This window comes from Anticarsia gemmatalis, chromosome 1 (assembly GCF_050436995.1).
Source record: "Anticarsia gemmatalis isolate Benzon Research Colony breed Stoneville strain chromosome 1, ilAntGemm2 primary, whole genome shotgun sequence".
Taxonomy (NCBI): Eukaryota; Metazoa; Arthropoda; class Insecta; order Lepidoptera; family Erebidae; genus Anticarsia; species Anticarsia gemmatalis.
In genome coordinates, this window is record NC_134745.1 from 1725594 (window position 1) to 1737983 (window position 12390).

Below are 12390 nucleotides of genomic sequence, written 5' to 3' on the forward strand. Positions count from 1 at the left end.
TTCCATTTTATTTATGTATTTTTGATTTTGCGTAGAAAATTATACAACAAATATTTTTGGGAAAAAAATGTTGTGCCGATCCCGTATAAATAAGGAATAAGGATAAGATAAAGGAAAGATTTTGACGTAGAAGTCCTTGGTCATCTAGACTTTCTTTTGATTAAATGGCGCAATGCGAACACGGCATAAAGTTGATTTTAACGGTTCGTCTATGGCCGGCCTCGAAAAACCGGAAATTGAAATGATAAAGTTTTTGACATGTGTGTATAACTGTCAAAGTGTCAAAATTGCGATGCCGAAGTCCCAAACAACAAAACTTGTTGATACAGGAAATTTTCGCGGTGTTTCAATTTTAATTTAATTAATATGGAGTCAGACAACTTTGAAGAGGACATAGATGGATCTATAGTGAGCGTTCACGTGCGCAATTTCTTTTGTCATGACAATTTGGAAGTGAATCTAAACAGAAATGTTAACTTTATTGTCGGTCGCAACGGGAGCGGGAAAAGTGCTATCCTGACTGCTTTGGTGGTCGGCCTCGGCGGCAGGGCATCTGCTACTAACAGAGGAAATAATTTACATTGTAAGACACACAAAGTTATTGTTCTATTTCATGCGCAATGAGCTCGTTAGCGAGTAGTTTCCACTCTGTTAAAACTATGTTTTAGGTATAATTCGACAGATTATTAGGGCCGGCTTAGTAAAACAATGCCTTTTACTAAACCAGCAACAACTGTGCGTTCTAAAAAAAATCGAGGAACATGACTAACAAACTCTATGTTCCATAAGATATAACTATTATTGTATACAAACTTCTATAACAATGTTTAAACCATTATTATCCACACTGAGTATGTTTAATTTATTATTTTAGCTTTTATAAAAAAAGGCGCGAACTCAGCTTCAATTGAAATAAAAATAAAGAACAGCAGTCCAAAAGCATATCGTCACAACGTATATGGTGACTATATTACTATTGTGAGAAATATAAATGCTTCAGGAGGGTCTAGTTACAAAGTGAAGTCTGCATCAGGTGAGTAGTATACAAAATAATGATACTTATTCATGAAAACCTCATTATATGAACTCTCTTACTAATAAACATTGTTTATGCTCTGATTAGTTACATATGGTATTGTCTTATCCACCCATATATAGTTTTAAAATTGATTGAAACTGACAGATCATTACATTACTAATGCGAGTTTAAGCTATCTGTTCACTGGATCTGAATCGGAGCATATGGACCATATAGATTTGATCCTTTGTATTAATTTGCACCAATGTAAATAAAAAGCAACAAATCCTTACAGTCCATGTGCTCTGATTACAACCCAATGGATGTAAGTAACACTGGTAATATATGCCATATGATAAAATAAGATAAGTGGCTTAGAATTCACAAAGTTTACATTGTCCAACTGAATATTTTATGTTTATTCAACAGGTGAAGTAATATCAACTAAGTTTGAGGAAGTGAATGCAATAATCTTAGCTCACGACATTCAAGTAGACAATCCTATATCAGTGTTGAATCAGGATGATGCTAGAAGCTTCCACGCTTCAGACGCGAAGAAAAAGTATAGTTTGTTCAGGAAAGCCACCAATTTGGATCAGACAGAGAACAATTATGTTCGTGCTCTTGAGAATTGTAATAAAGCTACAATTATATGGAATAAGAAGAAAGAAGTGAGTGGCATTTGTTCTAACGCAACTAATATTATTAATGCGAAAGTTTTTAAGAATATATGGATGTATGCTACTCTTTTACACAAATACTACTTAACCGATTGCAATGAAATTTGGTATATAGGTAGCTGAAGACCCAGAATAATACATAGGCTACTTTTTATCCCGGAGTTTCTGAGGGATCGGGATTTACACGGGAAGGGTTAAGGGTTTCCACACGGACGAAGTTGCGGGCGGCCTCTAGTGTTTAATACTGGTGGAAGTGGTTCCTTATAACTGTTTCTCCTGTCTTTTCATAAGTCTACCTCAGTCAGTCTCCCAGTCTTAGTTCTTGTGTCTGTATTCTAGTATTCACTGTGAGATATAGTATTCATCTACATACATCTGTTTTAAATATGGGATAGATCAGCCAGAACAATGTTTCCCCTAAAATTGGAGTCAAAATACTGTTGTTAATAAAATAGGGTGACAATATATTTTTTTGTTTCTTTTACAAATTGCCATTTAGGACTATAGTTAGAACTTAACAAATTTACTTCTTCAGGCATGTGCGGACCTTGAAAAAGAATACAAAAAGTGGAAGACCAGTCATGATCATATGAAATCGCGGGACGAAACAGAAGCTTTGAAGCAATCATTACAAAACGAGTACTATTGGAGCGAAATCGCCGACTTAGAGAAAGAGGCAGCCATGATACAAGCACAGTATGACAAGCAGAAGGGCAAGATGGACAAACTGGCTGAGAAACTCAGTCAAATGGAACAGAACTATGGTAGCAATACCAGTGTTATTGAGTGAGTTGTTCTGTTTAAGTGCCTATTTATGTAGCATCTTTGCTGAAGTTTAATTTCTCATAATTTATATGTAAAATGTATAAAAAGATATAAATATTTTTTGACATTAATAAACAGGCAAAGTTGTCATAATTCGAGATAACGAGCGACAGACTTCTCGTTTCGTTAATAGAATGTTATTTTTTGTATTAGATATTAAATTTTAAGCCTTGATGCTTGAAAGTCTTGCATGTAGTCTATCCCTTACCAAGTATACCTATATATAATGGGTAATTATTTTGTAGTGGTTTAAAACAACAACTGGACGAGAAGTCTCTGCAGAAGACGGCACTGGAGCAGGAGCTCCGCGACGTAGAGGGAGAGGTGAACGATGTACAGACAAAGTTACGCAACACACAACACAACAAGGGCAAGTACACGGAGTCGCTTAACAGAGAGAAACGGAAAGTTGTCGACTTGGAGAAGGAAATACACAATATTGGGTGAGTTATGAGAGATTTGTTATGCTGTTTTTATTATCAATTTTGATCGTATTGTGCTATGTTTGTTTATTTTTAAAATGCCGCGATTTGCGTGTCGTATTTTTTTATATATCAGTTACTACAAAGCGCCCGCGACTTCGTCCGCATGGAAACCCTTCCCGTGTCAATCCCGATCCCTCGGGAACTCCGGGATAAAAAGTAGCCTTTGTGTTATTTTGGGTCTTCAGCTACATACATAATTTCATCGTAATCGGTTCTGTAGTATTTGCGTGAAAGAGTAACAAACATCCATACATAATATGCATAAACTGCAAGTACATTCTCACAAACTTTCGCACTTATAATAATATTAGTAGGATGTAAGGTGACAAGGATATTCGTAATCCTGATGCTTCATAATACAGAAGCTCGAGTTCAGTCGTTTCTGTTAAGTTAACTGTTACCAGTTTGTAATACAGTTTGCATGTGAATGTATTTACCTACATGTGTAAAGAAATCATTGTCGTTCTTTAAATGTAGGTTTCCAGAAGTACTATAACCACCCCTAAACAGTCCATGTCACTGATTTTTCCTACAGCTCTTAAACGAAGTAACAATGATTTAGTTTGACTGCCTCTGTGGCACGGTCGGTAGTGTATACGACTGCCGCGCAAGAGGTATTAGGTTCGAATCCTGAGTCCGCCCAAAAAGTCTTTTCCAAAATTTTCTGTTAAGAATTTCTCCAAGATTGCCCGGAGTTAGAAAGTTTAGGTCGTAGACCTCCGTGCCTCGGAGAGCACGTAAAGCCGTCGGTCCTGCGCCTGATCTTTCACTTGTCGTGTTGGTTATCCGTCCCACTGAGCTATGAGAGTGAAGGAATAGAGAGAGTATCTGTGTATTGTGCACACACTTGGACACTATAAACAAAGTCCTGTACCGCTGGCTAGTTTCAATGAAACTGTCCGCCGTAGCCGCATATCGCCTAGGACATTATTAATATAGTGTGGGTACATCCAGGTCGGGTGAGTCGGAGGCCCGTCGCGCGGAGCTGGAGGCGCGCGCAGGCCGCGCGGCGCAGGCGGCGGCCACGGCCCGCGCGCGCTACGACACGGCGCAGCACGACACGCTGCAGGCGCGCGCCAACCTGGCGCACGCGCTCACTGCGGCTGAACACGCCGCCGGCGCCGCGCACCGACAACGTGACACACTCAGTATGTAGTCTTAGGCGCTTAACACACTGCCCCGCACCACGCAGCGTAGCGCGTGAATGCGTGTTCGAACGTTGCTTGTAAGTATCTCCGTTTGTATGGAAAACACGCATAGTCTAACACACAGAAAATGCATCCACGCGCGTTCATGCGGATCACGCTTTCGTGCGTTTTCCATACAAACGGAGATACTTACAAGCAACGTTCGAACACGCATTCACGCGCTACGCTGCGTGGTGCGGGGCAGTGTGTTAATCGCCTTAATATAATACATTACCTTTTTTTGACATCTTCAGTTAGGAATAGATCAGCTGAGATTCGGATCATTTACCGATTCCGTACGGAGATCTTTTTAGCGGTCTTTAACGCTTAGCGTCAAACAAAAATTCCGTGATGCAACTTTTATTTACGGGATGAAAAATGTAGTTTTTAGTTAAAAAACAAAACCAAACCAAAAATGGTTCGACTTTTAACCCTATCGAAAAGAGAAAGGAATTCAGGTAATATGTAATCATTACGTAATTCCACCACTTTCTGCCTTCTAAAAATCCATCCATTCTAGAAATACTACACAAGAAATATCATTTTTTATTAAACAGAACAGCTAAAGCAACAACTACGTGAGCTGGAGTCTCGAGGTAGCGACTCTCTGGCGGTGTACGGTAGTCACATGGTGGAACTATGTCGGAGGATCAAGGACGCCGTCGCCAAAGGACAGTTCTCTCAACCACCGAGAGGACCAATCGGTAAGTAATTACAACTAGATACATCTACCAGTTATAGCTTTATGTATATATGCCTTGCGTATACGTTTGTATATTGTCGCTCGTATGAATACGTGCACATACGTATTCGCTAAACATGACATAGATAGATGTCCTTGGTGAAAAAACGAACAAAATGATGCGATTTCAATGCAAATGATTGTTACAGAAGCAAAAAAATACCTTTTTCCTAATACCTTAATGTGTGTTTCGCCTATGTACGAGTATGTGTACTCAAATATTGGAATGTATTGCTCTCATGCTCAGGTTCGTACTTAAAAGTGAAGGAGAAGAAATGGGGTGGTGCTCTGGAGCATATCATCGGCGGCTCCATCAAATCTTTTTGCGTGAATTCACCTGAGGATTCGCGGAAACTCTTCCAGATTATGGGACAAGTGAGTGTTTAACTTTTAAGTATTGTTGGATGTGTGTGTGTTTGGTTTCTCTAGTAGCAATATATTAAAATTTCTGCTATCGAACCATAGAGTTCCCATTTATTATGTACTTGGCTGTTTCTTTGATATGATCTCACTCATAACAGATATTATCAAAATTGAATCAACAGTTTAAACATTCGAGGTTGTTATTCGTAATTTATATAGAACTAGCTTTTACCCGCGATTTCGTCTGCCACCTGAATTTTTCTATGTGAATGCGTCATTTTCCTGGGATAACAAGTAGCCTATGTATTTTCTCGGGTATCAAAATATCTCCATACCGAATTTAATGCAAATTGGTTCAGTAGTTTAGGCGTGATTGAGTAACAGACAGACCGACAGACAGAGTTACTTTCGCATTTATAATATTAGTATGGAATATGGAATTGGATATGGATTTCTACTATTTGTTTTGTTCTGTCCGTTTACTTTACTACGATAGAGTTACGATAGTCAGTAACAAACACAGACGTCTAAACAACGCATACATAATTGAAGGTGTACGGCAGCGAGGCGAAGCCGGCGGTGACGTGCAGCAAGTTCCTGTCGCGCGTGCACGACGTGCGGCGCTCGCGAGTGAGCGCGCGGCCGCACGTGTCCGCGCTGGACTCGCTGGACGTCAGCGACCCCGTCGTCGCCAACTACCTCATCGACAACGTCGGCATGGAGCGCGTGCTGCTCGTGCCTGAACATGGTGACTACTTTGTAAACTAATATGTTATTTTTAGGTTGTAGTGACCCACTGGGCAAAGGCCTCCCCCATTTTTTTCCTGGCGTCTCTATTACGTGTTCCGTGCGCATCCCCATCAAAGGCATCTAATATATTTTATGCCTTTAATTATAAAATATTTTTGCTAATATTTTTTTATTTCTTACTTCCATCATATGTAATGCCAAGTGTGAACTTCTGTGTGGTAATTCTAGGTTACCACACTCTCCGAATCAAGTAATTTCATATTAAAGAAAATGTACCCATTATTTTTCTAGAGATTTTTTTTTATTGGTCTCAGGCTATGTACACACTCGCAGCTCTCTGATTTGCTTTAGCTGTAAATCCTTAAGACTTACATTTTAGCAAAAGTCAGAAGTCTTGCGGCAATTTTTTATCGAAAAATATTTCTATAAGCCCCACGCTAATTTATAAGCAGACGGGCTTTAAAAATTTCTACAATCATTCCTTTGTATAGTGATAAAGCTAGTTCACTACATCAGTATCGTTTGACACATAGATGACGCGATCCGTCTGTCGGACAACGAGGAGAACGTGCCGCAGAACTGCGCTAAGATCGTGACGCTGGACTCCACGGAGTACCACCCCGCGCCCAACTACCGCAGCTACGGCGGCGTCGCCAGGCCCAGCAGATACCTGCACCTTAGCACCGCTGAAAGGAAAAAGTACGATGCAACACTTGTATATACCACCGTGTTCATAAATCTATACTAATATTATAAAGCTGAAGAGTTTGTTTGTTTGAACGCGCTAATCTCACGAACTGGGTCTATCCCACTAGTCCCGTTGAGTTGTCCCGTGACGGGACAACTGGCACTATTTTGTCCCAGTTGTCCCGTGGCGGGACAAGTGACACTGTTTTGGTGTCAGTTGTCCCGTTGCAGAAAAATCACGGGACTAATGGGACAGACGGAAGAGTCAAAACAACTGGTTCCATTGAGTTGTTGTGTGACAACAGGTACTTGGTACTTTGGTAAGATAGCAGATGATGAATTGGACGCTACTCTATGTAAACTTTAAATTCACAAGAAGTTTTTTTTTACCACTTGGGCTTTTCACTTTATAATTAAACTAGCTGACCCGCGCAACTTCGCTTGCGTCACATAAGAGAGAATGGGTCATAATTTTCCCCGTTTTTGTAACATTTTTCTATGCTACTCTGCTCCTATTGGTCGTAGCGTGATGATATATAGCCTATAGCCTTCCTCGATAAATGGGCTATCTAACAGTGAAAGAGTTTTTCAAATCGGACCAGTAGTTCCTGAGATTAGCGCGTTCAAACAAACAAACTCTTCAGCTTTATAATATTAGTATAGATTGACAAGAGTGTCTATATCTATGACCTTCCATACCATAAATGTAAAATGCTTATCCGAAATTCCCTACTTGAAAAAACATAATGTAAGGAAACTAAAAATATATTGTTAACAGGCCCCTGGAGCAGCTCAAACACTCAAGTCAATTCAACATGTACCTAATGTAATTTCAACTTATCTACTAGAAATTAAGAAAAAATGTACTACAACACAACGTATAACGTCTGCTATCTTACCAAAGTACCAAGTACCTGTTGTCACACAACAACTCAATGGAACCAGTTCTTTTGACCCTTCCGTCTGTCCCATTAGTCCCGTGATTTTTCTGCAACGGGACAACTGGCACCAAAACAGTGTCACTTGTCCCGCCACGGGACAACTGGGACAAAATAGTGCCAGTTGTCCCGTCACGGGACAACTCAACGGGACTAGTGGGATAGACCCCACGAACTACTGGCCCGATTTGAAAGATTCTTTCAGTGTTCTTGGTTATATATCATCACGCTACGACCAGTAGGAGTAGCAGTAGCAGAGTAACAGTAAAAAATGTTACAAAAAACGGGGAAAATTATGACCCATTCTCACTTATGTGACGCAAGCGAAGTTGCACAGCTAGTAAATCAATATGGCGGGTATCAACAGGACGGGCAGAATGCTTTCAATGTTCTCTGAAGCATGGGTGCTTATGATTCTAACTTAGCCAATTTACTTTCCTGGGTCGTTAAAACATCTTTTAGAACGAAAATCGAATCCTTATTCGTTACCGTCGCACACGCTACAGTAGTCCTCTTTATATAAATTATTTATACAGACTCGACTAACTGTGACCAAAATCCTCAGGCAAGTATTAGCAGAGATTCAAGAAGCAGAATCAACGCTACGAACACTCGAAGACAAGGCGGAGAAACTGAGTGAAGAAGCGAAACAAGCGCGCTCGACTGAGCGGGCCGCGTCCAAGTCGCTGCAGGCGCTGATGGGCGAGCGACACAACAAGGACGAGGCGGCGCGGGCCGCCAGCGCCGCGCTCGACCAGCAGCAGGCGCCGCAACACGCCGTGCTGGTCGGTAGCACCATTTATTTATTTATATAATTAGAACGGCCAGGCCAATTACACTAATTACAAAGTAATACTAAAAAAACAATGTACATAAAAATTAATATAAAACAAAAAAAACCAAACGAAGCAAAAATAACAATCATATATATCACGCACTCTTCTCATAATACTCCAAGCACACCGACAAAATCGCGCTCCATTCATCCGCAAACATCAAAGTTTGGACTAGAGTCAAGGAGTCCATACTTCAATATCATTCAGCCTAGCCTTTCTACCGACTATGTTGGAGTCGGCTTCCAGTATCACCGGATGAGCTGAATACGAGTCTTTACACAAAGCGACTACCTATCGGACCTCTACAACCCAGTTACCTGGGTTATAACACGATACCCTTCGGTAAGACTGGTTGTCAGACTTTAAAGCTTTTGACTACTGTTAACGACTGTCAAAGATCTTTGAAGTTGAAGCTTGAAAGTCACAACCAGTCTTACCGAAGGGTATCATATTATAACCCAAGTAACTGGGTTGTGGAGGTCAGATAGGCAGTCGCTTCATGTAAAACACTAGTATTCAGCTGCATCCGGTGAGACTGGAAGCCGACTAGAACATAGTTTGGAATAAAGGCTAAGTCATGATAATCTACTTCGACTCTCGTGGTCTGCGGGGTGCACGTATCAGTTAGTAACTACACTAACTACATACTCTTTCTACAGGTGGACGAGTTGAACATATCAAAAGAGAGCCTGAGTAAATTACAACGGCAGCTAGAAGAGCTATCAGGTAAAGAGTCAGAGTATCGACAGAAGATTGATCAGTTCGACGTGAGAATGAAGCAGCTCAAGACGCAGCTCGGTCAACTCACTGCCGAGTGCCGGAGTTTGAGTGTAAGTTTTATATAATAACTAGCTGACCCGCGCAACTTCGCTTGCGTCACTAAGGAGAGAATGGGTCAAAATTTTCCCCGATTTTGTAACATTTTTCACTGGTATTCTACTCCTATTGGTTGTAGCGTGATGATATATAGCCTATAGGCTATAGCCTTCCTCAATAAATAGGCTATCCAACAGTAAAATAATTCTTCAATTCGCACCAGTAGTTCCTAAGATTAGTGCGTCCAAACAAACAATCTCTTCAGCTTTATAATATTAGTCTAGATATGTTTTAACGCCTCCAAAATTATATTTTTATTGCAGTTGATTAATGTAAATTTCAGTGAAGGATTGTACTAAAATACGATTTTGTTTTTCAATCGGTAAGCATTATTTGCAGCTCGTAGCCATTGGCATTGTTATAGTTTGCCACTCCCATAAAAGACATAAAGTAATACTTAGATATTGCTATCGAATATTACACAAGAATTAACTTGATGATCCATTATTTATTCAACATCATTTGCTGGACACGTCGGAACAAACCAACATTCGTTAGTGTCAAGTCCAGAAAACTAGTATAACATTTTCTAATTCAAGTAAAAACTAGTATGAAATGTTGCCGTGTCTATCTGTCTGTATGTAAACGATAGTTAGATAATAACCAAAGTTTATCGATGCACAGGAAGAGATAGATCAAGAGCAGTTGAAGTTGGAGCAGGGCGTGTCGGCGCGGCGCACGTGCCAGCAGCGCCTGCGGGAGGACAACATCAAGATGTCGCAGGTGCGGCTCATCCTCGATAACAAGCGGACTGCTATACAACAGAAAGTCGACGCCGCGCTCACGCTGTGTCCCAGAGTTGAAAACCCCAGGTAACTTATAACCTAGATCATAAGTTTCTGACTTCTAATAGACTACTGTCCTCTGTTCGAGGCAAAAAAATTCCAGCGCTCCCCTTCACTTAACGGTTATATAGCAATTTTATATTTTTTAGACCCTCTTCCACGAAGATCTAGCGGCCAGTATTCATCCTGCTAATCCTAACGGGTTATATGGTTTGGTGAAAAATGTGACAGAGTCTGTGACACACTTTTATGTCATACTAGCTATTACCCGCGACTTCGTCCACCACCTGAATGTTCCCATTGGAATGCGTCATTTTCCCATGGTAAAAAATAGCCTATGTCGTTTCTCGGGTATCAAAATATCTCCATACCAAATTTCTTGCAAATTGGTTCAGTAGTTTAGGCATAATTGAGTAACAGCCAGACAGGCAGAGTTACTTTTGCATTTATAATATTAGTATGGATGATATGAATAGTTTTGAAACTGAATAAGTTGTAATTTTTCCACAGAGACATGGCTACCGTAACCGCAGAGTTGAAGAAGACGCAGTTAAAACTCAGTTCTATTCGAAGTGATGGGCTCACGAAGGCACAAGTTGTCGAGCGACTACTGCAAGTGGAAACTAAGTATAGGAGAACTAGAAAAACGTTGGAGCGACTCAAAAAACTTATTGATGATGTTAGTACCTTGATAATTATTTGCCAAACTCCGGACTACTATTGAGAATAATCTAATGTATTTTAGTATATACTAATAGCACTGTAATAAATTCGGGAATCGAACCTAACCGACAGTCCCACAGACGATCTCGAGACAGTAAAGATATACCATAAAATCAAAATATACTTATATTTGGATCAATATGCGTATTCGTTAACAGACCAAGGTGACGACGGATAAACACTTGAAGTTCTGCTACACGGTACAGACCAGCATAGCGAGAAGAGTACAGCACAGCTTCCAGGCCATCTTGAAGCTCAGAGGATATTCGGTGAGTCATCGTTTTATGTCTAGCTTCAAAAGTAAACCTAATCTACATCTGCACGACTGGAAAATCGAAGCTCTGAATTTTTTACGGTACATGTATCATAAAAATCACAAATCGCTTCGTTTACGTTTATCTCGACCGCACCCTTAGTTACGGCGGAGCATGTATAACATTTTACTTCACAACTCATAACTGTTATAGAATGTTTACAAATTCGGGTTCTAGTTTTAAAAAATGTGTTAATTTGAATTGTCGGTCCGGCGCAGGGTCGCATGGACATCGACAACGGGCGCGGCGCGCTGGAGATCGTGTGCTCGGGGCGCGAGAGCAGCGCGCGGCGCCACGCGGCCTCCACGTCGTCGCTGTCCGGGGGCGAGCGCTCGTACTCCACCGTGGCCTTCATCATGGCGCTGTGGGACTGCGTCGAGCTGCCCTTCTGCTTCATGGACGAGTTCGACGTCTTTATGGTGAGGCTGGGTCCGCGAGCGGGGGACGAGCGTTGTAGGCTGGTTTTATAGCTACGCTGTTAGACGCGCCGCTGAGCAGCGCGCGTTTTAACAGCGGTCCGGTGTAAAACGAGATTAGCACTGCGCGTTTTGGTGCACCGGCGAACAGCGCTGCCCAAGCGCGTGGCTATAAAACGCGACTACTACCCCTATACAAATCCGAACGCGCGCGCTTCAGCCGCGCTGTTGAAACACATAGCTATAAAATCAGCCTTATATTACGACTATTTTGTTAAAAAAACAGCATCAAGAACGAATGATTCGTTTCGATTCGACCGGTACTTAATCGTTTGCTAAGTATCGCGTAATTTTCAGGACAATGTGAATAGGAAGATAGTGATGGACCTGCTGATCGACCACGCTCTCAAGAACACCAGCAGGCAGTTCGTGTTCCTCACGCCGCAGGACGCCTCCTCCGTCACCGCCGGACCGAAGATTAGCATTTATTTGTAAGTTCATTTACCTATAACCACTGGTTGGAAACCACTGCAGTAGACCAATATTCACGCAGAAAATGCGGTGGAAGATAAAAGGCTTTATAGCCGTTTAGAAATTAAAAATAGACCCAAGTCATATCTTTTTGTCTAACCATCGATGTACTTTTGTTCCAGAATGGCGGACCCACGGCCCTAGTTACGTAAGCAATTTTATAATCTGATGGAGATTATTTTATAAACACTATGTGATTGTTATTATGATTATAATAAAGATTTTTCAATTAAC

The 12390-nt window shown here is 41.1% G+C and overlaps 1 protein-coding gene across 1 annotated transcript; it reads left to right on the plus strand.

Annotated features, from left to right (window-relative positions):
- Nucleotides 1-256: 256 nt before the first annotated feature.
- SMC6 (Structural maintenance of chromosomes 6) lies at nucleotides 257-12389 on the plus strand. Its single transcript, XM_076136239.1, has 18 exons — nucleotides 257-583; nucleotides 875-1033; nucleotides 1448-1689; nucleotides 2234-2484; nucleotides 2769-2966; nucleotides 3963-4156; nucleotides 4753-4899; nucleotides 5185-5312; nucleotides 5853-6048; nucleotides 6584-6749; nucleotides 8241-8460; nucleotides 9171-9341; nucleotides 10012-10199; nucleotides 10683-10851; nucleotides 11054-11164; nucleotides 11428-11628; nucleotides 11983-12116; nucleotides 12279-12389. The coding sequence occupies exons 1-18, from the start codon at nucleotides 367-369 to the stop codon at nucleotides 12298-12300; spliced, it is 3114 nt and encodes a 1037-aa protein (XP_075992354.1). The 5' UTR covers nucleotides 257-366; the 3' UTR covers nucleotides 12301-12389.
- Nucleotide 12390: the final 1 nt, after the last annotated feature.

What these genes read in the sequence shown, in the direction of transcription:
- SMC6 (XM_076136239.1), top strand. Translation starts at nt 367, where the DNA reads ATGGAGTCAGACAACTTTGAAGAGGACATAGATGGATCTATAGTGAGC. An exon ending in CCGACAACGTGACACACTCA is followed by an intron (nt 4,157 to 4,752) that starts GTATGTAGTCTT and finishes TTTATTAAACAG; the next exon opens with AACAGCTAAAGCAACAACTA. An exon ending in CCGAAGATTAGCATTTATTT is followed by an intron (nt 12,117 to 12,278) that starts GTAAGTTCATTT and finishes CTTTTGTTCCAG; the next exon opens with AATGGCGGACCCACGGCCCT.